Source organism: Rousettus aegyptiacus, unplaced genomic scaffold (genome assembly GCF_014176215.1).
Source record: "Rousettus aegyptiacus isolate mRouAeg1 unplaced genomic scaffold, mRouAeg1.p scaffold_m13_p_1, whole genome shotgun sequence".
In the NCBI taxonomy this organism is placed as follows: Eukaryota; Metazoa; Chordata; class Mammalia; order Chiroptera; family Pteropodidae; genus Rousettus; species Rousettus aegyptiacus.
The window spans coordinates 104558989-104586189 of NW_023416284.1; the positions used below are offsets into that span (position 1 = coordinate 104558989).

Sequence of the window (27201 nt, forward strand, 5' to 3'; positions counted from 1 at the left end):
AAATAACATCATTTGATCTTTTTTCAGAGAAAGGGTTAAAAACATAGGCAAAGATGGTCAAAAGATACAAAATTCCAGTTGGAATATAAATAAGTCAGGGAGTTGCAATGTACAGCATGGTGACTATAGTTAATAATACTGTATTATTGAAAGTTGCTAAGTAAATCTTAGGAATTCCCATCACAAGAAAATTTGTGATAATGTGTGGTAATGGATGTTAACTGAACTTATTGTGGTCATCATTTCACAGTATATACAAATATTGAATCATGTTACACACCTAAAACTAATGTCATATGCCAATTATATATAAATAAAAAACATTTTTAAGTAATTATACTATTGTACCCACAGAAAGAAATTTTGGCACAAATTCCAAACCAGAACCCTCTTCTGAAGGACTTGGATGTTCTCCATAATTCATCCCAGATGAAGAACATGTTAACTTTTATCGAAGAAGCCTATGAGAGACTCGATGCCTCTTAAAGAGTGTTTTTTAGAGTATCCCGTAGTAATTTATAAATTTATAAGTTTGTAAAACTGTTAGCCTTTGATGATATTGTGACAGCTGAGGCTTCTTTAGGATTTATTATTTTCCAATATGCAGTTTAAAATTAGCCTCTAAATCTACCATTAACATATAATGTAGTCCTGAAAACACTGTGTTTAGCAGTTGCCAAGTCTAGGAACTCACATTTACATTGTTACATTTCCCATTATTTGCCTGAAGCCATAAAATAAGAACAACCACAGTCTCATGATTTATAATGGCTGAATAGAGCTCATTTATTGGTTAGTGCAGAGGAAATTTGACACAATAACTTAATATATGGAAAGTGTTTATAGGGCCTAGTTCATAAAACTAGTTCATAAATGTTTTCTATTGTTATGATTCTTTAGCTGATGACTTGCATTTTCTGTCTGGTCATTTGGAACTTGAGAAATCCCCAATGCCTTTACTATTTTTATATAATTCCCTAGACTTTGTGATGTAATTAAGGTTTACCAGATATCTTTACCTTTGGAGGAAGCATGAACATTTTCTTCGCTTGAGTTAGTGGATCGATGTTGAATACTTGTTTTGCCCTGTCATCAAAGCATACTTTTATTTCATAAAATTATTTAAAAAGTACATAAGCACATTTATTCCCTTAAAAGAAAATTCAAACAGAACCCTTTCTAGACCTTCCCTCATTGTGATGATGATTTGTATATATATACATGTGAATTAACTGTCATTGAAATATATCAAAAATCATTTCTAACCAACTATAGCATGTTATCTGGATTGCTTTTATGTATTTGTAAAATAAATACCTGCCATTATTTTTTTTTGTCTCCCTAAGAATATCTTTCCAGTTAATTTAGAAGGTGCCATAATTCTGTCATTATCTTCCAGGCAGAGAGGGAGACCAGACATCATGAGGGAACCCTGATCAGCTCAGTAAAAAGGTCAAAAGCAGTAACCTCTTAGGAAATAATGGTCAAGAAGGACATTAATGGATTTAGAGAGAAAGTATTCAAGAAAGAAAACTTGTAAGGTAGCATATAAAGAAAACATTTTTGTATATTTTGAACTGCCTACTACACACCAAATAAAGCAACTAAAAGTAAAAGATTTTACAAAATGTCTTAAAACTTAAAAACTCTTCACTTGGAAACTCAAAGCTTCATGTTTTTAGAGTTGACTAATAGAACCCTGATTTTGGTCATTTATCATGGCATTTATAGTGGCTTTTAATGGGGAGAAAGGAGAGACATAAAAGTCTGCTCTTTTCCCTCAGAATATCTGTTTTAACATTATTGAACATGAACTGAAATTTTCACTTACCTTTATTGGTGAGTGATAGTTCTTCATCATGTATGAACTGGTCATACTATCCATTCGTAGATTTGAAAAGTATGTGATCTAATTTGGAGAGATCAACAGTATCTTCTGGCATGTTGCAGGCAATTCAAAACATACACAATATATTTTTTTAAGGCTAACTTTCGGTATACTCTTCATGAATAACAGTTAATTACAGTCCCAAATAAAATTAAAATTCAACTGCACATGGTCCTAGTAATTCAAATGGCCATCTTCCCTACCCATCTTCCATACCCATCTAAGTTCTCACATGCATAGGCCATGTTAACTATGATACAACTCCTCTCCTGTGAGGAGAGGATAAATGCCAATGCCAGAAACTTTAAATTCTAAAAGTACACATTTTGGAATGGAAGATACATAGTATTAAAATGTAGCATGTGAAAAAGAGCATTTCAGATAAAATGCAGAAAAATATTATTCAATAAATGGTCTTGAGAAAATGCTAACCCACACCAGAGATGGGGGTGGAGAGGCAGCAGTTAATATTCCTGCTTAATTCCAAAACATTCCAAATAAAGTTAAATATAAAATAGAAATTTAAAATATCAGTAACAAATACCAAGAGGAAAGTGGTCAATTCTCAAACATATATAAATGGTTAAAAAGTATTTGGAAGATGATCAACCTTATATTAATCACTTAAAGGCAAATCAAAACAAAATGTTTTCATCTATCACATTAAAAAGATTGGAAAAGGCTAAAGGGGGAAGTTGCTTAATTCAGGATAATGCTACCAAAGGAAGGAAGGTAAATTGGCATAATTTATATGTATGGCAGAGTTTGAGGAGAGGCAGCCTGTACAGATATGTTGCAGAACCTTGTTATACTCTCGGTCATTTATAATTCGTACTTTATGAGTCCTTCCATTTTCCCTAACTCTCCGCTGGGCATATGTTTAACAAACAGGTTTTGTTTAAATATGAGACACCTGCACTGGAACCTAAAATTAAGGGATTTATTTTCTTTTATTTGGTTGGATAGAATTTCCAGGTATTGTCTATTTACCAAAAATAAATGCAGGTGCACCTTCAAAATTAGTATTTGGATCATTCAGGTTGGCTTAGTTTCCAAACATAAGTCTTCTTAATCCTCTCATGTTTCATTCATTATTAAGAAATATTCAGCTTTGAGGAAACAGATGAGGAAAGAAAGCAAACTCAGAAATTTGAATTTCCCACTTGGACTTTATCATGTCTAAAGTGACTGAGCCCTTTTTATGTTATAACCAGCTTTTGTTTAAAGTTGCTGCTGTTGAATGTAGTTCTTCACTACTAAATCACTATGGAACCACTTTCTCTTGGCTTAGGTATTCGCTCTCCTCATTAAAGTGACCTCTGCTGTTAATCAAGGCTATGAAATTGCCGTAGCAGTCATTTCTAAAGATTGGTTATAATTATTAAAATTTGACAAAGAGGAAAAGGAAGAAGGGATGTTTTCCAGAGTCAATGAAACTAGACTACTTTTTAAAATTTAAATTGTTCTTTTTTTTTTTTAACTAATAGAAACAAATGTGCGTTTGCCAATTTAGCCCTCTTTTATACCCCCAAGGAGGTCCTTAAAATTAAAATTGGCTTTCAAGTGGGACAACAGGGCTATATAACAATAACAATGATAAAAAAGGTTGACATTTAATGATGTGTGCTATATGCCAGACACTATTCTAAGCCCATTACATGTATGCATATATTTATGCCAGTGTTTAATTCCAATAACAGTATGGGCCTTAAACCCCATAATGGTCACTATTATCCCCATCCTGCCGGTGAAGAACCTGAGTCATAGAGGGGCTAAATAACTGTCTTGAGATCACTCAAATAGTAAGTGATAGAACTTGGAAGCAAAAACGATTGTAATTTTGACCTCTTAGCTGATGAACTACAAACAGAAGAGGCTACTGAAGCTGATGAGAAATCCTATAACAATGTACAAATCCATCTATTTTTCTAGGTATAATGACATGGATTTATTCACTTGGGTTTTATAGAATAAAATCTCTAAATTTATATTAGTACTTCTTTTTCTCCTTTTTATTTTTCCTTTTAATTTTAGAGTTAGAAGTTCAGTTTAGCTTGATGGACATATTTCAAATTTAATTATCGTCACCAATACAGTTTCCCTGGAAAAATAATATCCTTTGCATATTATTGGTTACTAGGCAAAAAACAACTGTTTTAATTAGTCCTGATGTTTTAGAGAGCAAAGAACTTTGAAAAAAGAATAGAAGTTTCTGTTTTGGATATACTTGGAAACAGGATATAGTCTAAATCTGGAAAAATATTTCTTTGTCTCTCAGAGTCCATAAATAACTTGACCCTAACTTTTGACATTTTTTCTGATATTGTACTTCATGTCTAAAATAGATTTTGTTCTACAAATAATAGCTTATGTTCACTTTTTAATTGATTTTCCTCAGCATTTAGAAAAGACTAGATTTACATAAGATCCTTAGGACATACGCACGTATATGATGCCTTCAGTAACATCTTTAAAAAAAAAAAAAAAAAAAAAAGCTATGAATGTACCAGGATCAAGAACACTCTTATTTTGACATCCAGTAATTGTCATCTAATACAATTTCTCCAGTAACTTTCAACTACCAATTATCTTGCAGTACTTAAACAAGCATCTTCAAGACTGCCCTAACCTACCCCTCATTTGATCCTGACTTTGTGAGAGGTAACAGTGGTAAATAGTATCCTCCCATATGACTACATTCAAAACAAAGCACTTGCCGTTCATTGCCTTCTGAGACATTTACAGTTTATCATCTGAAAGTTCACTGAGTTGTGTGCTGAGATGCCCATATAAATATTTGTTTGGTGCTTAAATTGCAGCCATTTGAGAGAGGAGTAAACTGAATGACTTTTACTTAAAAGAATGGGAGAAAAAAATAAAATTTTCAAAAATACTTTCAATTTCACAAGCATCTTCTTTAGAGATGACTCTATTTCAGCCTTGAAAGTTTAGGGCAGCAAAATCATTTTCTTCAGAATAAATAAAAATATGAGGGGTCAGTATCTGTATGATTTTATAGTACCCCGTTTGCCTGGGTCCCATTCCTTTTTATGTTTTTCTATGAGATCCTGACAGATAGGTTTGTGACTAGAAAATGTCCGTCTCTAAATGAAGATCAGTTTTACTGGATTTATGCCACAAGACTAGATGTGATGGAAAAGAACAGACGGAGTGAAAATACTTGCACTGTACATGTGATAAATTTAACCTGACATCATAAACTCCTCCCTTTCTACAGGTGTGCACACTTTTTTTTTTTTTCATCCCTCCTCTTTCCACTAAGGATTAATTAGGGAAGTAGGCTTGAAGAATAAACTCACCGTTTATAGAGAAAGCTGCTGCACTAAAACAGAGTGAAACCTCAGTTTCAGGCCTAGTCAACACCAGGTAAGCATTTATCCATTAAAATAATAAATTTCAAATCATTGATTATAATGACAAGGAGAAATAGAAAAAATAGAGGGATAAATTTCACATTACATAGTAAGAATAAATTTAAATAGAGGAAAAGATATTTCCTCTTTTTTGGTGTTTTTGTTTAACTCAAATATTGATCTAGGGAAAATAAGTATTATGAAATATAAAATTTTTGCATTGTAATATGGATACAGCTAGGGGAACAAATAAGAGGAATCTTTCTAAGCAAAAAAAGCCATCTGAATAATATTTACTAGCATCGGATCGCAATGCTTTAAAAAAAAAAAAAACTTCTTTCCTCATTAACAAACATCCACAATTATATTGCAAATAATGTATTACACCATAAAAAAAATTTATTTATAATATTTAAAAGTCTAGCAGAGGGTTATCATGCTTTCATTGTCTAGTTAATATTAAAATATTTTAGATGCTTACTGTGTGCTGATGGATACTTGCCCCAAAGAAATTTCAGTTTCTAAAAGTTGCATGAACATGATAATTTTTCTCAACAAAGACTTCAGTTATTGAGTCCGTTGTTAATAACAGTTTGGCCAGAGGATCAACAAACCTTTACCTTCTAATTCTAGAACACATTAATTGTGAGGAATTTATAATTGAGTGGTAAATATATGGTAATCTAATCTTGTAGCCTTCAGTGTTAATAGTTGTCAATATGACTTTCTAATATAATTCAAAAATATGTGGAAAATATTTTCTGCATCCAAGAATTCCTGCAGCCTGTTTTGTAGCCTTTAAAGATGATCTTTGTATTTAATAAAAAAAGAAGTATCCTTATGAAATTCATCACTGTTTACTGAAAGGATATTTTTCTAATGTTCATTAATTATAGTATTCGCTCTCTATGAATCCCTGGGAGAAATGTCTCTGAATTGAATGTCACAGAAATTTTTACCCAGAGTAATTTGTGAGCTCCAAGAGCTGCTTAGTCTAGAAAGATATATTGAAGCCAGTTCAAGTAGGGTTTTGAATATTTAGAAGTTAGAAAACTGGCCTTTATTTAGAGATGGTATAAGTGAAGAGTCAAGCAAATACTAGAGTGTAAGGATAATTCTGTCAGCACACTGAATCGTGTAACTTTGTTTCTCTTTGTATTAACTGATAGAAAGCTTAAAGTAAAAAAAAAGAGAGAGAGCTCTCATCAATTCTCACTGTTCATAGACCTTATATTCAGAGAACTCTGCCTTAGCAAATTCTGAACTGTTGCTCCTATGGAAAGTATATGGTTAGATTCCTACAAGCCTCTGGTCACATTTTTATGAGCAGATCAACACACAACCTTGTTTCACATGTATGTATTTCTGTTTAAAGAAACATTATTTAATATATATTATTGGTTTATTATCACTGAACTCACAGTCAAGAACATTGTAATTCATGCCTGAAGGAAGCTTATCTAACGCATACATTTTCTCTGTAAGGCATATTACAGCCGTTTTGCACTGAGGAACACTAACCAGCACTTAGGCACTATCCTTGGGTGCCATTTTTAATAATGAAATTATCAGCAAAAATCAAAAACCACAAAAGAAGTGGCACTAATAGACTGCATAAACAACTTGTTTATAGTACCTGAGTTGAAACAAGAAGTCAGCTTTTTCAACTTAAGCTGAAACGTTGGTATTGGGAGACTCAAATTTTTCACTCCTCTATGTGTCTCCACAAATGATTGCGAAAGCACTTCTAGTATTAATTTTGGGGGCTACAAATATATTTTAGCAAATAGGTGAATTTATAAATGTGGAATCTATGAATAAAGAGGACCAACTCTACATGTAGGACTGTACTCCATACACTTTGCCTTACTCTTGACTCCATATTACTTTTGTACCTTTATTTTTACCCTTGCCCAAATTTTAATTTAAACTTAATTTATTTTTATATATTGTTGTCTGTGTTTAGAGGTGGTTTTCAATCCTTTGGGGAACAAACTGGCAATAAATAAGTAAATCATCAAGTACTTAGAAATCCTACTCTGCACTATCCGCTTTGCTATGATTAGAACATAAAAGGATCTCTAGACATTAAATCTAATAAGAGAGACATGAATAGCTTCCCTTTGAAATAATTTAATTTCATTTTCTTGCAAAAGACTGAATTTGAATAAATGAATATGTTTAACATGAGAATCTCTTAAGAAGTTAAAATTTTATTTAGAGATAACATGAGTGAGTGAAAAGTCAAGCAGACTCAAGGATGAAGTGTTGATAGCTACACTTCTTTCTCTGTTCAGCCTGAACTCTGGAAACTTGATCTTTTCAAAGTTTCTAGCATGGCCCAGACTGTGAGTTCGAGGGTCCAGAAGCCTGATTTTCTGATGTCGCTGTGGCCCTTAGTTCTCTTCTGACTCCTATAGAGAATACAAATACCTTAGGTGTGCCACACAGTGGACTGGAACCCATACCACCCGATCATAAGAAACATGCCTCTTAGAAATTCAAACTCATGTAAACTTTATGATAGGGTTTAAAGTGGATTTTAAGTAAATCACAATCGAACACTCTGAGTATCTTATAGCTACAGGGATGCCACATAGGAAAATCAAGTAGCTTTCTCTGTCTGGAAAATGTGTTGTAAAGGAATAATCCACCACCATCCCAGAAGCACTAGGATCTCGTGTCTAGCTGAGTTATCTTTGCCATCTAGTACCTGGCTTCGAAGAGTAGGTAGATAAGCTCTACTACATTGAATATAGAATTATATGTTTGTTTGTTTTTTTCTTTAATTTAGTCAACACATGATTGGACTGTTGGGAAAAAAAAATTCTTGGGAACAAAAAGCAAGGGAGATAGAGCCCCAAAATCTAGAAAATATAATTGCATCAGAATGGATAAATTTAGATAAGTTATATTTAGGCCTTTTTTGTTTCTTAATTTTTATCTGTCTGAAATGAGCCTCGGCCTTCACTCACATCTGATTCAGCTTCGATCTATGTGTTTCTCCGCAAGTTGTTCCTCATAACCACCCAACACCTGACCCACTCACGTCTTTCTCTCATCATTGTCCTAGATTGTGAAAAATGTTTCCCTACTTAACTCTAAGACTCTTACTCTGAGTTTCATATCATCCATTCAACAACTACTTAGTATGCCCTTTCCTATGTACCAGTTCCTGTGGTAGGTGCTACGGATACAGTCCAGCACAAGGCAGACATGGGCCCTTCCTTTATGCAGTTCACAGTCTAGTTGAGACAGACATAAATCAAAGAGAACACGAATAAATATAAAATTACAACTGCTATCATGTCCTGAAGGAAGAGTTTAGGGTACAATGAATGTGTATAATAGCAAGATGTAATCCAGTAGAGATACATCTTTCTAGGATTAGGTCGCTAAACACTCCGTTTCTGTGTGTTCTTATTTACCCATCCCAGTGCCTCCCTGTCTTCCTTCTTCCCTATTGAGAGGGAGAAATGGCATTTGGAATTGTACCCAGTGAAAACGAGACTTCAGTGATGTTCATAGGTAGAGTCAGATATTAACAGGCAAAAGGTAAATGTATAACTTCAAGTTTTTAATTAAGTATAGAATTACAGAGAAGATGCCGGTGCTAAACTGTTTTTCCAAATTATGGACCCTGGAAAAACTGTTGAAAAGTCACTTTCCTGAATCACTCAAGGTAAAAAGTTTTATTTCTTTATTTTATTAATTTGTGAAATAATGTGGCTGTTTTTCTGATGATAAGACTCTCTCAGAATACTTGTTAAACACACAGCTTCCCAGTCCCCACCTGCTGCAGACTGATTCAACGGACTGTGGATATGGCGCAGATAATTATATTTTTGACAATCACTCTACACGACTCCTAGGAAAATTTGGATAATGCTGGTCTAGATTATTTCTAGGGTAAATTTTAGTTTTATTTATTTATTTATTTTTTAATGGCAGAAGGGTGGCATTGCTGGTAAAAAAAAAAAAATGTGTGTGTGTGTGTGTGTGTATCTCTTAGATACACAATGACACTGAAAGTTAAGGTTTGTCATAAATTTTTTCTGTTTATTTCAAAATCTTTTTTTTGAAATTTTTTCAATGGCTTTGTTGATTATCAAGTTTAAATCTGTCGAAGTCTTCTAAAGTCCAAGAGCACTTGTAGATAACAGAGTTGCTGTGGAAGATGACATTAACCAAAGATTTTTAACTAAAAATAAGATCAGAAATATTTTAAGCACTTGGAAAAGAAAAAGTACAGAATGCAAGAAAATTATATTTGAAGGTTGAGTTTCTTGAGCAAGAGATAGCCCAACAACAATGGTTTTCAAATGCGAGAAGCATGCTAATAACCTAGAATATATATAATGAAATCATGGTTTCTGAAAATAGAGACCAGGGACCTGTATTTTTAACAAAGACCTTGGATAATCCTTATTTACACTAAAATTGACCTAGAGAATGTCCTAGTGCACTGTACTAGACTGATCAAATTTAGTCATCTTGCCTTATACTAATTGTGCTTAAACTATATGTGGTGGGGAAAATTGAAGTATTAATTTGAGATTAAAAAAAGTAGCAAATGGACAATTTGACCCAAATTTTTCCGTTTTGAATGCTGACACTGAGGTAAATAAGTGGAATGAGTCAATATTGCAATAACTTTGTACAATGACAGATGGTTACTAGACTTCTCATGATCATTTTATAAGATATATAAATGCCAAATCACTATTTTATACACCTGAAGCTAATGCAATTTTGTATGTCAACTATAGTTTAATTAAAAAGTTTTATATACCGAAAAATAAAAATAAATAGAATGAGATGATCAACTATATTTTTTTGACATGTTTGACTGACTCTTTTGCCAGAGAGAACAAAAAACATCTGGTGACCTTTTCAGGGTCATGAAAGATGTTATAATTATCAAGACAAATGATGGAGCCTTAAGTTATTATATTTGCACTGTATTTAGTATACAGAGAATTTAAATATTTTGTACTTCCAACAACTTTGTAAGATGTTTATTAACTCATTTTATAAATGAATAACTGTTGTTCAAAGAAGATAGTACAGCAAATAAAGATGTAGAGTCAAATCTCAGTTCCTTTGATTTCATATTTTGTGATTTCCTTTGATTTGTATTTGTTTTCCACAGCAATCTAGCTACCAGATGGGTAGGGTAAATGAACTTTGTTTGTTTGTTTGTTTGTTTTTTTACTCCTGCAGTGCTTGGATTTTGCCCATGATAATTCTCAATAAACTTGGGAGCTTTATCCATTACTTATTTCTTATCTGTTTAAATCTTATTTTAAAAAGCTTCTGAATTCAGATTAGTTGACTAGATCTGAACAGAATGTACAGATTTTTTTTTTTTTTAATTTTTATGCTATCTCATTTGGGAGTCATCAAAACTAATGTTACTATCTCTGTAACACCAATACCTTTGAATAGACAGATATGTATATTATACTTTTACAGATGATGTTACTAAGTCAGTTCTCCATCTCTAAATGCTAAAGTTCAGATTTAAATCCAGATTATCAGATTCCAAATTGACTGTTCTTTTGAAATGTTTGCCTCTGATAGCACCATTTGAAGTAAGAACTTAAAAATGAGACATGTAGGCACAAATTAAGGTCTTCCTTATATAATTCTCTCTTTAATAGCTGCTTAGGTTGGTACTCCCCATTTCCCATTTTCCATACACTGAGTCTCTTTATCCCTGGATCCATTTATCCTTCTTTGGTTATTGCATCATTATGTAATGCCTGGCTTTAGTTCTTTGGCCATACTTTGAAAATACTCTTTCGGTTATACTATGTCCTTTAGAGTAAAAAAAGATAAAGAAAATATAGTTTTATTGTTCACTTTTCTTCCATTCTTTGAAGTTATGGCTATGCATTTTATAATCTCACTTTAGGGTTAAAGTAATTAAATATCTCTCCAAATTTCCTCCACAAACTCTAACTGCTCATTCCTCTAGCCTCTTTAATTTCTCCCTAGCTACTTCCTATCTCCTCTCAACACTCATCCTTTGAATGGACAGCTATTGGAAAGGTTTGTTTGTTTTCAGCCAATGCCAAATCTTTCGGTTGGTTCTAAATCTTTGACAAGTTATTTTTTTTTCTTTCAGAATCTGAATATTGGAAAGAGTTTTTTCCTTCTAAACATACCAGTCGTATTTAAGCTCCATTTTTTAATAAGGATATGTGGTTTCCTGGTATGAAACCACTTATTTATTACTCCATAGTAAATGTAAGATAAGCCACCTCAGAATTTAATGATTAACAGAACAAGTCAGATTAAACAACGACCAACAGAACAGGCCATGACTCTTACAGTTTACTTTAGTTCTTGAATTTTCACTAAGTGTAGTCCAAATTACACATTGTTATCAGCCAGACTAAACTGGGAAAGATACCTTCTATGAGAGGATTTGAGTGAGGTCCCAGATTGGGTAAAATAGAAGAGAGCTAGAAAATGTTCTAGGCATTGAGGGGAGTTGACTTGAATTAAGATAGTGATAAAGGAGGTAAAATGTATGTTCCAATGTTCCCATAAAGTTTTCTCATTGAAGTTTAACACATACTAGAAAGCGCACATAACATACTTACACAGCTTAATGAATTTTCACAAAGTAAATATCTGTGTAACCTCCACTCCAATTAAGAAAAAACATCAGAGGCTACTCGTCCCTGCACCACCACCAATCAATACCTTTCCCTGCTCCCCAAAGGTAACCACTATCCTGACTTCTAAAGCTATAATTTAGTTTTACATGTTCTTGAATATAATATTAACTAGATCACACAATAAATATCTTTTTGTATGTAGCTTCTTTTGCTCAACATTATGTTGCTGTTTTGTAATCCAGAATCTGAATACTCTACAATTTTGTTTATTTTTTCCACCTCGGATAGAGATTTAGATTGTGTCCTGTTTTTATCTATTATGAAAATGCAGCCATGAACGTGTGCTGGAGCTCATTACCACCACAACTTTCTCTTCTCTGGAAGCACATACATAACATATAAGGGTTGTTTTTTAGGAAATTTTTGATTCATAGAGGAGAAAAAAATATGAAGGGCTACGGAACAGAATTCTAATATTACTTCAGTATTGTTTAGCCGAAAAGCATTTGATCAGCTTTGTCAGGCTCCATGGATATCACAGTGAATGAGACATAAGTACAATCCTTGGGAAATATGTATAGAGCCTTGCTCCATCAAATCTGAACTGCAGAAATTCAAGGAGGTGCTTTTGGCCTTTTTGGGGGTCCAAGCACCCATCCAGTAAGCATATCGATTTAGTACCTCCCATTGTTATACTATAAAAAAAATAAGTTTAGGGAGCGTTTTCTTAGGCTATCATAGACTTTTTGCCAGTTTTCATGTGCACTAATAAAATAAGAGAGAAGTTTGTATGTGTGTATGTTGTGTATATATTTATAACTTCCCCTCCTGTGGCCATAATTCTACATTAGAACAAGTGATAGGGCAATATACAACTGAAACAGCTGGTAATGAGATTGGCTTGTCTCCGGGTTCTCTGATCAGGTTTATGGAGCAGTAATGAACATAAATCGTGGAAATCCCTTTCAAAAAGAAGTGATATTGGATTCATGGCCCGACTTCAAAGCTGTTATCACTCGGCGGCAGAAAGAGGTACAGCTTTGAAAGGCAAAAATATAAGAGCTGGCATCAACTTGAAAGAAAAGATAGGTAAAGGGGATATTATAACCATAATAGCCATATACTTTAGATTGACAACCTACATATTTTACCATTAGCTTCTTACAAATATGTGAAAGAAATGTCTTTAAACCTCCCTAAAACTAGAAGAAATAATCAAGCGAAAGCTCCAAATGTCTCTTCTTTCCTTCACAACAGTATATTGCCACATTCCCACTTAGCCATTGTTTATAGGTGGCTAATTTTGCCACCATTAGTCAATAATCTAGATGCACAGCTAATAGTATCTAATCTATGTAGGATTTGAATGATCTAGTAGATATATTTCTGGTTTTATGATTGTATCTTCTGTCCTAGGCTGAGACGGATAACCTGGACCATTATACTAATGCTTATGCTGTATTCTACAAGGATGTCAGGGCTTACCAAGGGCTTTTGGAAGAACGTGATGTCATCAACTGGGACCAAGTTTTTCAAATACAAGGTGAGGTCAAGTGCAAGACACAAGGCACATACATCACATAGATATGACATTTCACATATATGATGTGCATACACATAGATATGCAAATATATATCAATACATTTTGTATATTTACAATTTATACATTATGGTTTTGTAATAACACTTATTTTTTTACTCCTAATGAGGAGGCAGAGGCCATTTAAATGGGGCTGCTCTTAAGTGACTTTTTTTTTCTACTGTTACTGTAATATGGATGTCAGTGAGTATCACAGAATATTTTTCCTTATTATTCTTAACACTTTGCTATTACAATCTTTTTAAATAACTCTAATTTAAGTCCAAGCCAGTAGGTGAGCTTTTCTTCTTTCTGGAGCAAATAATTCTAGAAAGAGATAATGAATTGATATGCATAGGATATTCTGAAATGATTTTATAAAGAAAGAGCTCCTAGGAGATAATTGCATGGCCATCAATGCTAGTGGCAGAACTGTTGGCCAAGATAGAAGCCCATTAAGAGTTTCCGATGGTTTGGACGGACATTTTCAGCTTCAGTTTCTCACTTACTCTTTCAGTCTTTCATAATGATTAGAGGTGAACACAGGTAATGAAATTATTGTTTATAACTGTTATAGTGAAGTGAGCCCCTTAACCATTTGACAAGAAGGCAGGGATTCCCATGTTAGAAATATGAAATCTGGTCATTTTTTTTCAACCACAAATAGCTGAAGTCCTCTCACAAGGAAAAGTTTCTGTCCGTCTTCAGACAATGACTAATGCATATTCATAATCTAAAGACTCAAGATGTATAAAATTCATTCACAAATGCTCAAAGATACCTTAGAGAGGAAATTCTAAACTATCTCTCACTTTTACAGATTTACCCATTATGCTGGTTAGGAGTGAGATGTGGTTCTACTGCTTGCTTAGCCAATTTAGAAAAGTTTTCTCTCCAGTATTACTTTAATATGGAAATGGTTATACCTCTTCCTTGATATGAAAAATCACGGCAGTAGTTGGATGGATATTGGTGCTATAGGTCTGCTATCTTCAAATCACCTGAATTTGAAATTATGGAGAAAGACCATCCCCATAATTACCAGTATTTTTTTTTTTCAGAAGGCTGAGCTGGTAGCCATGAGTCAGTTATAGTCATTTAAATTGACTCAATCATCCTTCCTGAAGGCTTGGTGGTAACTGACGTGAATTAGTAGTACCTAACATAGCTGGAGTAGTAAAAGCTCCTCGTTTAGCATGTAAGTCAATGCAGGCATTAATTACTTGTGGCTTCTGAAGTGGTCTGACTACAGGCTCCTGTGGCAGTAACTATAATCTCCTAGGAATATTGAATAGCTTCTAAGAGGTCACCAGTATCTTTATTATTCTTAATCAGAGCACCTAAAAGGGAGTTGTTTCCATAACATCCTCAAGTCATGCACAAATCCAAAAGCCTACCTACTGCCATATAAATGTTCAGTCTTTTATCTTTTACCACAGCACAGGCTCTAGTCAGGGCTGCTAGTGGGGCCACCTGGATAGGGCAAGCATCAAGATGGTGGAGCTACTTCAGCACTGGGTGTTCAGAGCAACAGCACACGCTGCACAGTGATGCCTTTGCCATTTTTAATCTAAGGGCCATCTGTAAACAATATGGAATCAGGGTTAATCCACTAACCTACTCAAAGGAGGCATTCCTTGTGTCTGCCATATGAGGGCAAGAAATGAAAAGGTATGTGGCTACTGAGACAGGTCAGGCTCTTTCACTCACTATTGGTTACATGGATGAGAGGAGAGCTTATCTATGTGAGTACTAACGTAAATGTTTTAGAAGCCTGTTCATTGGTAACTGTGGTCCAAAAAAATGTCCTGAATCTGCTTTTGTCTTTGGCTAGTTCTTCCTTTCTAAGGAGGTAGGGCGGACAAAGGCAGAGCAATACAAGGAGTTTCCTTTCTTCTATGAGAAAGGAGAAAGTCATTTGTTACAAGTGATAACCTATTCAATGGGTAGAAGAACATGATCAACAACACTGTGGGGAGATAATCAGCAAAATCCAGACTATAGAAACTCTATTTAGCAAACAACTGGGTTATTTAACAAATAAATTGAAAAAAATTTTTAAAGGGGATTTGGAGATTAAAAGAAAACCTGCAGATAAAAGGCTTACAAGACAAAAAATAGGTAAAATCAAACTATAGTGTTTAAGGATGCACACTTGGATAATAAAGCTGTCGAAAAAAAGGAAGTTATTATTATAAAAATAATAATAGTGGTTATTTTTAGAGGAAGAGGGAATTGTGTTTGGGAGACTGGTAAATGGAAGGTGGCCAATAAATTTCTATTTTGTGTGGCTTTAGTGGCACATAGTTAAAACTACGCATTTGTTTATGCAGTTTTCTGTATCTGTTACATCTTATAATATTAAAAATATTTTTTTAAAATGTTAATTTGACTTTTAGAAAGAATTGTTTCAGTCTAATTTAGGGGAAAAAAAATCTATGTTAATGATACTTAGCATAAAAATACTGCCACAAATTTTCTTTTTGTATATTTAAATGAAATGTCCACATTTTTCATTATGTCTTACTGTATACAGGGCTGCAAAGTGAGTTATACGCTGTGTCCAAAGCTGTTGCCGCCTCAAAGCAGTTGGATGTAAAGCTAACCTCCTCCAAGGCCGTTTGTTTTTCTGGTCCAACCCTGACAGACACCAGGTCCATGTATGCAAATCAAATTTCTGCATTTAGGTTAGGACTTAAAGCTATAAAAATACAAAGAGCAGTACCTGGAGTACTTATTATTATTATTAAGGAATATTCCTTATTATTAAGGAATAGTTAGGTGCCTTGAATTTGGGCCATTGAGTCTAAATTTACATCTGTATGTGTTTATGTGTCTGTATGTTTACTCTTCCCTTTTCCTTTCTGTCATGCTTGACTGCTCACAATTTTTTACAAAATTAAATCAGTGTCTTTGTCCATAGTAGTAAATGAACGCAGAAGTCCTGTTTTTTTTTTTTCACAGTATACACAGATAAATCATTCCTTGGTATCATCCTTCCCTAAATAATTCTAAACAAGATCTGTTATTTGAGCATACGGTTGATTTTGTTGTTGTTGTTTTTTTTCTTGTTTTTATTATTATTATTTTTGTTGTTGTTCATTGTTTCAGGGACGAGGGTATCCAACTGCCAGGCACTAAATGTTTTAAATACATTTCCTCTTGAATCCTTTCCACAACCCTGTAAAGTAGTAGTATTACCATTCTCTTTTTGAATAGAGTTGGAGTAACACAGAAGTAAATTATAGAGCCAGGAAATAAATCCCAAGAATCTGATTCCAGAATCCAATCCTTTAAAACATTAGTTGGTTCACACCTACATTCTCTTTTTCTTACTTTGGAGCCCGTGCTTTGTCATTTACTTGCTACCTTCCCTTCTGCATAATCTGTCTGAGCCTCGATCAATTTATTCTTTAAAATTCATCTATATCTTTCTTACATATTTTTTGCAAGCAAATGAAACATGATAACCTGAAAAATACCCACTCCGATGAATGTTAGTTTTCTTCACTTCTATGGAATACATCAAAGGAATTATTGAGCAAAACAAGACTAAACCTAAAGAAGAAGGGACTCTTTAAGTTACATAAAGAAACTGAACTTTATTTTTGTTTCTTTTCAGTTATGAAAATTTTCAAACACACACAAAGACTGAGAGACTGGCATAATGAACCTCCCATCGATATATGGGTTATCTTGTTTCATCTATATCCCTATCTCTTTCCATCCCCTGGGTTATTCTGAAGGAAATATACCAGACATGATCCCATTCTTAAACATTTTAATATATTTTTCTCCAAAAGATAAGAATTCTTTTAAAAAAAAATACTAACATGTCTGTGGCAGAGGTCCCTGAGACCACTCACAGGCTCAATGATTGGCTAGTCGGATGCAGAGGCCTTAACATACAATCACGACTATGATTTATTATAATAAAAGGATATAAATCAAAACCAAAACCAGCGAAGAAAGAGCTACATTGACAAAATCCAGAGGAAACCAGGCACAAGCTTCCCAGAGTCCTCTGCCAGTGAAGTCATACAAGACATACTTAATTTCCCTAGCAATGAGTTGTGACAACATGTGTTAGGATTTTTAATTGGGAGCACCCTCTGCCTAGCACATACCAATGTCTGAGACTTCCAGAAGGAAAGCAGGTGTTTAGTATAAACTGCATGGGTTGTACAAACAGGAATAGGAAACTACTCATATCAGTTCTCGAAATGGCAGGAACCCTCCAGAAATTCAAATTGCCAGACACCAGCTAAGGGTCAACATGGCAAACAAACTTTTTGAAAGATGGTGGCCTCAAAACTGCTGTGTAAACTATTCTGCCACCACCCTTTATACTTTATTTCCTTAAAGGACAGTAATCAGTCAGTAGTCACATTTCCCAAATTATCATAATATTTTTGGCAGTTTATTTGTTTTGAATAAGGACCTAATGAAGTTTACACATTGCAGTTGATTAATATCTCTTAAGATTCCTTTGACATACAGGTTCCCTTTTCATGCTTTATATTTCTACATTACTTTTTTTGTTAAAACAAACAAACAGACAGACAAAAAACAGGCTATTTGTCCTTTAGAGTTTTAGAGTTTCCCACAGTCTGTTTACTGTCACATTCCTGAGATGTTATTTAAATTTTTCCTCTATCCCCAGTCGGGCCTTTTAAAATCAGTTTTGACTTAAATTGCTCCCTTTTTCATAGAAGTTAAACAATTTGTCTTTAACAAAGTCATTATCCAGTTTTTCACACTGTTTTGGATACCTGGCCCTTCAGATACAAGGTTATAGTCTTTAGTACAACTACTCCTGAAATGCTTGCCTTAGCAGTGTTTTTATTTGCACTGACATTTCTGCCTGAGGTTTTTTTGCCTTTGTATTGAATTTCATTTTCAAAAATTAAAAATTCTATCAGCCAGTTATTGATTGTATTTGTTTATATTTTACCCCTGCTTAATGGTTAGGTGATTGTCCCAGTGCCAGAGCCAAAGGTATGCCTGGAATGTGAGCTAATCCTGCAGAACCACTAATGAAAACACAAACTTGTGCTTTGTAAAGATCATAACTAGAATGACATTAACAATCCCTGGGGATGGTCTTACCACATTGATAACTTCAAAAACAAAAGCAAATTCTGAAGCATAACCAGCCCTTTCAACCAAGTGATCCATCTCAGTTCTTAGAAATTGCACCAGTTCCTATCTTAATGCCATGGTCTTTTAGAACTTTTTCCCAACCTTTTAGGGGAAGGTATAGAAGAACTGGCATTTTTCAAACATCTATATATGCCTAGAATGTTACACAATTTGTATTTTTTTTTCTGGTCATGAATGCATAAAGGTAGATGTTCTATTCTAAAACGTTTGTTTGTTTGTTTGTTTGTTTTTTAACCAAGGAAAAAGGGACACCAAAATATGGAGTTTTTCAAGGGCTCAGAGAGTGTCAACAGACTTAGGACTTAATATGAAGTCTAAGAATTGCTTTACTTGCCTTAATCTATACTGAGGACAATGACAAATGGTCATAAAATCAGAAGGAAAGACTTAAATTAGAAATAATGAATATTTTATCCTATCAGAAATGAAACCCTGAAAGATGTTCATAAGTGGGAAGAGATGCATTCTAATTTATTGAAAATGTCTTGGTATTTGTTAGGCACTATCTCTGAAATAGTTTTTCAGTTTGAATCATTGTAAAAAGAGTAGTTTGTAGGCACGCTATCCTGAGTTCATGCTTCTTCTCATATCATTTTCTTCTAGAATGAGTTCTTCCTGGGAACTAACTTACCTGAGTGTTGGTGATGCTGACCTGCTCAACCGAACTTGGTCGCGGGGCGGCAATGAACGGTGTCTCCGGTACATCGCCAACCTCATCTCCTGCTTCCCTAGTGTGTGTGTCCGTGACAACAAGGGAAACCCAGTCTCTTGGTGTATCACAGACCAGTTTGCCACCATGTGCCACAGCTACACCATGCCAGAGTATCGCAGAAAAGGTTATAGCCGGCTGGTAATCCTCACACTGGCTGAGAAGTTGCAAAGCCGGGGATTCCCCATCCAGGGCAACGTCTTTGATGACAACGTAGCATCAATAAGCCTCCTGAAGGGTGTACATGTCAAGTTCTTGCCTTGTCGGTTTCATAGGCTTATTCTCACCCCTGCAGCTTTCTCTAGAGAAGTTCCCCTCTAGCTCAGTGACACTTCAGGAGTTTTCTCTTTCCCTGAACGTACACATACTTCTTAGCTGCCAGTGAGGAAAAAAATTCAAACGGATCAGGAGAATCTTGAGTTGTTGAAAAGTGCCTGGAAGAACACATGCAAGGTCAGCCTGAGAAGCCTTAACTCTCCATGTCAGGTTTCTGCAGTAAATAACTGTAGGAGGCAGGGATCGCTGCAGCTGAGAAAGAGGGTAAATATCCTCTTTTGAGATCTACTGCAGGAAAAAGATTCTAAAACCTTAGTAGCAGAAATGACTCCGTGAGAACAAATGATTGAACACAGGAGCCTGTTGCTACCACTTTATTATCACTCCTTGGGCTTCTGCTGTGTATTCTCACAACCACACCAGTTCCCCACTATCATAAATAACAGTCCCCATTGTGCCCACACTGCCTTCCCCTGACCCCTACTTGCCTTTGATTACTGGCTTTTCACTTCTGCCTATGACTTCAGCCTACAGTTTTTCCCTGGGAATGTTCAAATGCAGTTGTTCTCACATTGTGGTGCACTTCAGAATCACCTGAAGGGCAGATTGCAACACTGATGGCTGAGCCTCTCCCCCACAGACCCTCCTTCAGTAAGCCTGGGTGAGGGCCTGGGATTTGCATTTCTACCAAATTCCCACTACTCAGTTGCCTTGGATGGAGGGATGAAGATACTGCTGTTTAAAATGCTAGCAACAGATGATGTCAGCTTAGAATCTTACCTATCACCTATTCCAGGCTCTTTGTTTATAATTTACTTTCTCATAAGAAACTAATATACATGTGATATGCGGATGCACATATACATATATACACACACATACATATACTTTCATATAGTCTATATGTATGTAAACTCATAGAATTTTGATAAAGATATTAACCTTTAATTCTCTTATTACATATGAAGAATTTGAGGACCAAAGAAAATAAATGACTTCAAGGTTGCACAGATAATCAGTGCTAGAGGCTAAACCAGGATGTCATTTTGATTTCAGTCTATTTTTTTCACTAAATCATATATCCTTTTTATAAATGAAATTAAAAATGCTTAAATAATTAAATCAATATTCATTAGTCTTTTATCCTTGTCAGTACTTTTTTTTTTAAATTTGGCTTTCAACTGGGTGGGTGTGTGTGTGTGTGTGTGTGTGTCTTTCAAGGACAGTAAAGGAAAAGATAAACAGCCACAAGCTGTGTTCTTCCATTGGCAATAAAAGCAGGCACAAACACAATGGTTGGATTTGTCTAGTCTGGATAAAGTTGACTTAGACATATAGAAAATATTAATTTTTTATGCTATAGAGTTCACAAAACCCTACCTGCAAAGATAAAGGGAAATCCAAATTTTAGGTGTTTATTCTGAGAAAAGTAAACTAATTAGCTGAAGGAGAACATTTTAATAAAAAAAAAAAAAAAGAAAAAAGAAAAGACTCCTTGGGAGTGAATATACGCTTAGGTCATCCTAAGCCACAGGTTACCTGGAAACTTCTCCATGGTGGTGCAAGAGGGATAAGCACCAAGTACCCAGAGTCCACAAAGCCCTTGGGAGAATATGGTCTAGTTTCTGTCCCAGGGATGCTCATTAGCTTTTGCATTAATTAAGCTTGGGTTACTCCTGCCCGGTATATGGCAGTAATATAATACCTTATTTTTTTTTCCCTAATAATAATATGCCTACCGTTTGTTTAAAGTTTAACTATGTGCTAACTGCGTCAAATAGCGATATATTACTTAATCCTTGTGAAGGAGAAGGTATTGTCTTATTGTGGGAATTCTAGCTCAGAGGTATTATGACTCACCAAAAGTTATGCAGGTTTTAAGTGGCTGAGTCATGATTGAAAACTGGATTTGTCAGATTCTGAAGCCTATACTGTCTGTAATTATGCTAATTGGTCGCTTAAGCAGTTTGGAACTCTTTGGGGGCAATTATTCCTTCTTGTCTGTATTTTTCACCTCCACACCCACGCCAACAATGGACTCTGTATTTTGAAAGAGTTTTTTGCCCAACATCAGATCTGGGGCAATTGGGAGCAGAGGAAATTGTTTGTTCAGTTTGAGAATGTCAAGTTGTTGAAACAGAAGTAATGAGATCAATTTGGATATTTCAGTCTCAGAGACGAGTCACATGTAAATGGTAACAGAAGCTATACGTTTGGCTGAGACTGTCTACTACTAGACCTTGAGTACATCAGAAAGGTCGAGTGAGGGGAATAGGAGGAGGAGGCACCAGAAGAGAGGCGGAAAGGCAGATAACTGTCACAGAAGAGAAAGGAGAAAAGAAGACCAGGGATGGTAGGTGGTATCAAATTACACTGTCAAATATGTTACAACTCCAGAGAGGAGACTATCTAATAAAACACATATGCATTTATTTAAGCCATTATGCTTTTAGGAATTTATCCTGAATATTCCCCCATAAATATAAAACAAATATTTGCACAGAGTTAACCATTCTGATATTATTTGTAATAACAAGCTTTGGGAAACAACCTGAATTCCCAACCTTAAATGTCTAGTTGAATGAATTATGATACATCCACACAATGAAATACTTATAGTAGTAAAGAAGTTCTCTGATATAATTTAGAGTAATTTCCATGATATATTTTTAAGTAAAAAAAAGAAGCTAGATAACAAGAGATTGTAAGAAAGAATGAGAAAAGTAGTATCTATTAACATAGACCTCTGCTTATGTCTGGAAACAGAAACACAAGAAAGTTAAACCAGAAATTAATTTTTTTAATTTAAAAAGTTTAATTACAGTTGACATGTAATACATTAATTTCAGGTGTACACATAGTGATGAGACATTTATATAGATTACAAAGTAATCATCCCAATAAATCTAGTACCCATCTGACAACATACATAGTTATTACTACATTGTTATTACTATTATTAGTAATAGTATTACTATTATTAACTACATTTCCTATTTTCTTCTTTACATTCCTGTGACTTTTTATAACTGGAAATTTGTACTTCTTAACTCCTTCACCTTTTTTACCCAGCCCCCACAACCCATCTCCCATCTGGCAAATGTGAGTTTATTCTCTGGATCTATGTTTGTTTCTATTGTTTTTTTTTTTTTTCATTTATTTTGTTTTTTTAGATTCCATGTGAAATCAAATACCATATGAAGTCATATGGTATTTGTCTTTCTCTGTCTGACTTATTCCACGTAACATAATATCATCTAGGTCTACCCATATTGTGGCAAAATGGCAAGATTTTGTTCTTTTCTATGGCTGAGAAATTGTGCATTGCGTAGACAATTCTTTATTCATTTGTCTATTGATGGACACTTAGGTTGCTTCCATATCTTGGCTATCAGTGTGATTATAAATAGGAGCAATCACTATTGAAAACTGTATGAAGGTTCTTCAAAAAATTAAAAATAGACTCAGCAATTCCATTTCTGGATATTTAGCCAAAAAAATTCAAAACACCAATTTGAAAAGATAAATGCACTTTTATGTTTAGTGAAACATTATTTACAACAGCCAAGAAGAAACCAATTTTTTTTTAAGTGACCTATAAGTAGTGGAAATAAGAATGGGGATAAAACTTCTCTGAACATATCTCATTTATACAGTGTTGACTTTTGAACAATGTATGAACCTAGGATTTAAAAAATATTTTTTCCTTATCTCTGTTGACCAAAAAGGCCCACAAGTAACACACCCAATGAACATTTATAATATTCAGATCTTCATTTGTAAATAGCTTTTGAGGAAAATATGAATCTTCGAGAAAAGACTGATTCCAGGTCTGTGGAAGGGATAGAATGTCCTGGGCAGGAAAATAAAAAATGTGGTTATGTCGAAAGGAAACAAAACTTGTGTAACAAATCTCCTTCTTTCCAAATTTTGTATCAAGTATAACAGTATCAAAAATAACAATAATGCTTGTGGATTATAACACATAGATTTTTAAAAATCCTCGAGTTCACAATGATATGAAAATGAGGGAGGGGAGGACATAGTGTGGCAAGTGAAAGTCCTTTTTTAAAGAAGAATCACTGCTAAGGAATGCAAAAAGAATGAGAAAATTGCTATTTTGCGATATCCAATTTAATAATGATTCAGGCAAGTATTATCAATGGATGATAAAATCAATGAATAAATGGCTGTTGGAAAACAGGATAATGACATATATCAAATTTTCACCCCACACTTTACTTATTAATTGTAATGGGTAAACTATACCTTTATAATGGAGATGTCTAGTGGTCACCATCTTAACCAAGTGATCAAACTTAGCATGAGCAATAGTGAAACAACCTATGGCTATGTGCCTTCTGATATAATACAGTGAGAAGTACAATATATCGCCCATGTAAAATTCTTACCCAAACTGTTTAACCTGAATCTAATCATAAGGAAACAATCAGAAAAATTCAAATTTGGAACATTCTGTCAGACAGTTGGCCTGAACTCTTCAAAAAAGTCAATGTCGTGGGAAAAAAAGAAACGATACGAGTGCTTCATTCTAGATTATAAGAGACTAATGAGATTTAACTAAATGAAACTCATGAACATTTATTGAATTCTGGATTGAGGAATAAAAACCTAAAATGTACGTTTTGGGTTCCTAGTGAAGATATGTATATATTATAGTGGTGTGTGTGTGTGTGTATGTGTGTGTGTGTGTATAAATATATATAGAGAGATAGATCAAATATAATAAAATATTAATATTAGTGAATCTAGGTGAAGGGTACAGCCGCTGTTTATTATACTAGCTTTAATTTTAATTTTTTAATTTTTATACTATTTTTAAACTATTTTTGCTTGAATCAAAACAAAACTAACAGTAAAAACTTGCAAATTTACAGGCAGCCTAAATTGTGTGCAAATGACAAATATAAGTCAGTACAAATTTAATGTAAAAGATAATATTTTAAAATTATTAATTTTCACTTTTCTTTGACTAAGGATTTCTTCTTTATCTTTTCATTAGTAACTTCAAAACTAATAATTATTAATAAATATTAAAGTGCTATGTTTTACTCTTCTCAAAAACTTTAAAACTAGACATAGGAGACAATTTAGGTCAGCAATAGATGATGGAAACCTGAGCTTTGAAAAATGCAGAAGTTGAAACGAGAAGGTCTCAAGGAAGAAAGAAAGAGAAACCAGGAATCCAAAGTTAAAAAAGAAAAAAACTGAAAGATAAATATAGTATGAATACACTATTGATTCAATAATGGTGTCAGGCACTGTTCCACGTATTGGGGATAGCGGTGATAGTTACATTGCGGTGAAGAAAATAGACAAAATCTATGCCTTCATTCATTCATTCATTCATTATGTGGCAGACACTGTTCTAGGGGCTTTACATATTTTAACTCCATCTTAAACTCTATGAGATTGGTACTATTTTTACCCCAGTTTTCCGATGAGTAAACTAAGGCGAAAAAAAAAAAAAAAAGGGAAAGTATGCTGCCCAAAGTTGTGCAGCTAATGTACGGTAGGAGTAGAAATTAAATCCAGGGGGTTTGGCTCTTCCACTCACACTTTTAAATTCTGCAGTATATTACGTTAGAAAGTAAGAAAGGAACTAAATAAAAGAAAAAAGAAGAAAGAGGAGTAGGAGAAAGTACAGAGAAAAGGTAAAAAACACAAAGTGTAGTTAGAGGGAAAGATAGCTATCAGGAATATTAAACTGAAGGAGAGATGAATTCCATAAATGTCTTAATGATTTTATGGTATTGAAAATAAGAAAATAACATAAGATTGTCCTTCATATAAAAGTTGAGAAAGAGAGGGATGTAGAGATAGGCGATGAGGTTACTAATGACTAACTCAACCTATTGTACCATTTGGCCAAGTCTTGCCCTTGAGGAGTGAATTATGAAGTATGTGTGAGAGATAAAGAGGGATCATTACTAACAGTTTCTTTGAGTTCATGTACATTCCAGATCAACTTGTTTGCAAACTTGCTAAACAAGAGACTCAGTATTTTCCGCCCACTCTATTACAATGTCATAGGACATTGTAACTGCTCAATACTTTAGGAATAAAGTCTCTCTGAAGTAAAATGTTATTGAGGATTTCTACAGTTGTCATACCCTTAACCTGATCCCATGTACATTGATTAGTATAATGTAATGGGAAGAAAAAATGCCTTGCCCTTAAAAATTTTTTTATTATATCCTAATTGACATTGAGGATTAAGATGTGACCTTTATTTTACTAAACTAAGTGATTATTTTATTTAGCACATTTAATAAATATTAATTCATGTTGAGTCGAAGTGGTGCAAGAAAAGGCGAATCCCCCCAGGGGTGACTCAAGTTCCACATGGAGGGAGGGGCCTTGACTCCCCACAGGAAAGAATTCAAGTGTGAGACAGAGTTAGAGACAGAAAGTTTATTAGAGAAGGACAGAGCATGAACTCCACTCAGGTCCAGAGAAATGAGCCCTGGGTGTTCTGAAGAATTTAGTTTTATATCTGTTTTTCCTTTCCGGGTGTGAGTATGCAGCATTAAACATGGGGAAGCAGTAGTTACTAATCTCAGCAGGAATCTTTCTATATGTTCCTAGTTCCTCCTGGCCCTATGCTGATCAGCCAGTTTCCTTGTCTAGCAGCATGTAACAGGCTCTGAATACAACCTGGTTTAATATTTAGTAAATTTGTATGGTTCTCATACCTCTTTCTTATATCAAAAGATATTGAACTTCTGTTTATGCTCAGGATGGACATAGGGTAAAGAACATTGGTTCTTTATCATCATCATTAAATGCTGACTCAATCACTAATGATGCAATTTCCTTTTTAGTAAGTTGCTTATTCATATTCAATGAGAGAGATCAGTCTTATGTTCGGATCTCTGACAGGAGAGGATAATGATAAATATACTTTAAAACTTTGGATAATGCAGGCAGCTCACAATGAATTACAATGTTAAAAACTCATTTAAGCAGCTATTACTCAGAGTGCTATATGAATTATTCCATGCAGTTGTGGGGACAGAAAAAATATTTTTTCTCCCATCTTTCTAAGTTCTTCAGACCGGCATAATAATAAAATTAATAGGAGACAGATTAATAGGAGAACATGTCCAAACATATTATATATGTAGATAGTGGAGCACAATAAGAATAGGAGGCTCCAGGACACACTGAGCAGTTGAGGCTTATATATATGCCATTATAGGATAAGGAGAGGAAGGCAGGGGCCTAGGATTTCAAAGAGAAAGTAGACAAGTCACAGGTAGATGAGAAAGAGCAAACATGTGGTAGACAAATTTTTACTGGGCCACCCAGAAACAATGGGACACAGAGGGGAGTCCAACAAATAGGCTTTGTTATATTTTTCCCTGTCTACCACATATATTCATATATGCTAAGGTGAATATGTTAACATGAATAGATAAGGTGAATAGGTCTCTTCCCTTAAGAAGGTATTTCTTTAGACAGGTAAAGGGAAGAGTCAAATTTTCTTTGAGGCTTTTGTTTCTTAAACATAGCCAGTTTAAATTACTCAATGTCCCAAAAGGCGTATTTGCGGGTGATA

At 34.3% G+C, this 27201-nt stretch overlaps 2 protein-coding genes across 5 annotated transcripts in view; both read left to right on the plus strand.

The window, feature by feature from the left end:
• CENPQ (centromere protein Q) overlaps positions 1-6441 on the plus strand; it is a 20394-nt gene extending 13953 nt beyond the window's left edge. For 2 of the 3 annotated variants that reach the window (XM_016137735.2, XM_016137740.2), the window contains exon 9: positions 355-1345. In XM_016137735.2, coding sequence (XP_015993221.2) covers positions 355-486 — 132 coding nt within the window. In that variant the 3' untranslated portion in view covers positions 487-1345. Of the gene's footprint in view, positions 1-354; positions 1346-5126 lie in introns of those variants that run through there. The other variant, XM_016137742.2, reaches the window with a different exon arrangement.
• On the plus strand, positions 5167-20745 carry GLYATL3 (glycine-N-acyltransferase like 3). Of its 2 annotated transcripts, XM_016137717.2 has the most exons (6): positions 5167-5275; positions 8700-8944; positions 12816-12923; positions 13308-13434; positions 16008-16158; positions 19238-20745. In XM_016137717.2, exons 2-6 carry the CDS (start codon positions 8822-8824, stop codon positions 19662-19664), a joined length of 936 nt encoding a protein of 311 aa, XP_015993203.2. In that variant the 5' UTR covers positions 5167-5275; positions 8700-8821; the 3' UTR covers positions 19665-20745. The 2 variants fall into 2 exon arrangements, with proteins under 2 accessions (XP_015993203.2, XP_015993205.2); XM_016137719.2 differs by lacking the exon at positions 5167-5275 and having other exon boundaries at positions 6568-8944; positions 16008-16131.
• The last annotated feature ends 6456 nt before the right edge of the window (positions 20746-27201 follow it).

Bases quoted from the DNA above. Each gene is read 5' to 3' on its own strand.
- GLYATL3 (XM_016137717.2), top strand. From the start codon at position 8,822: ATGTATAACTTCAAGTTTTTAATTAAGTATAGAATTACAGAGAAGATG. The intron at 12,924-13,307 runs GTACAGCTTTGA...CTTCTGTCCTAG, and splicing joins TCACTCGGCGGCAGAAAGAG to GCTGAGACGGATAACCTGGA. The intron at 13,435-16,007 runs GTGAGGTCAAGT...TACTGTATACAG, and splicing joins CCAAGTTTTTCAAATACAAG to GGCTGCAAAGTGAGTTATAC.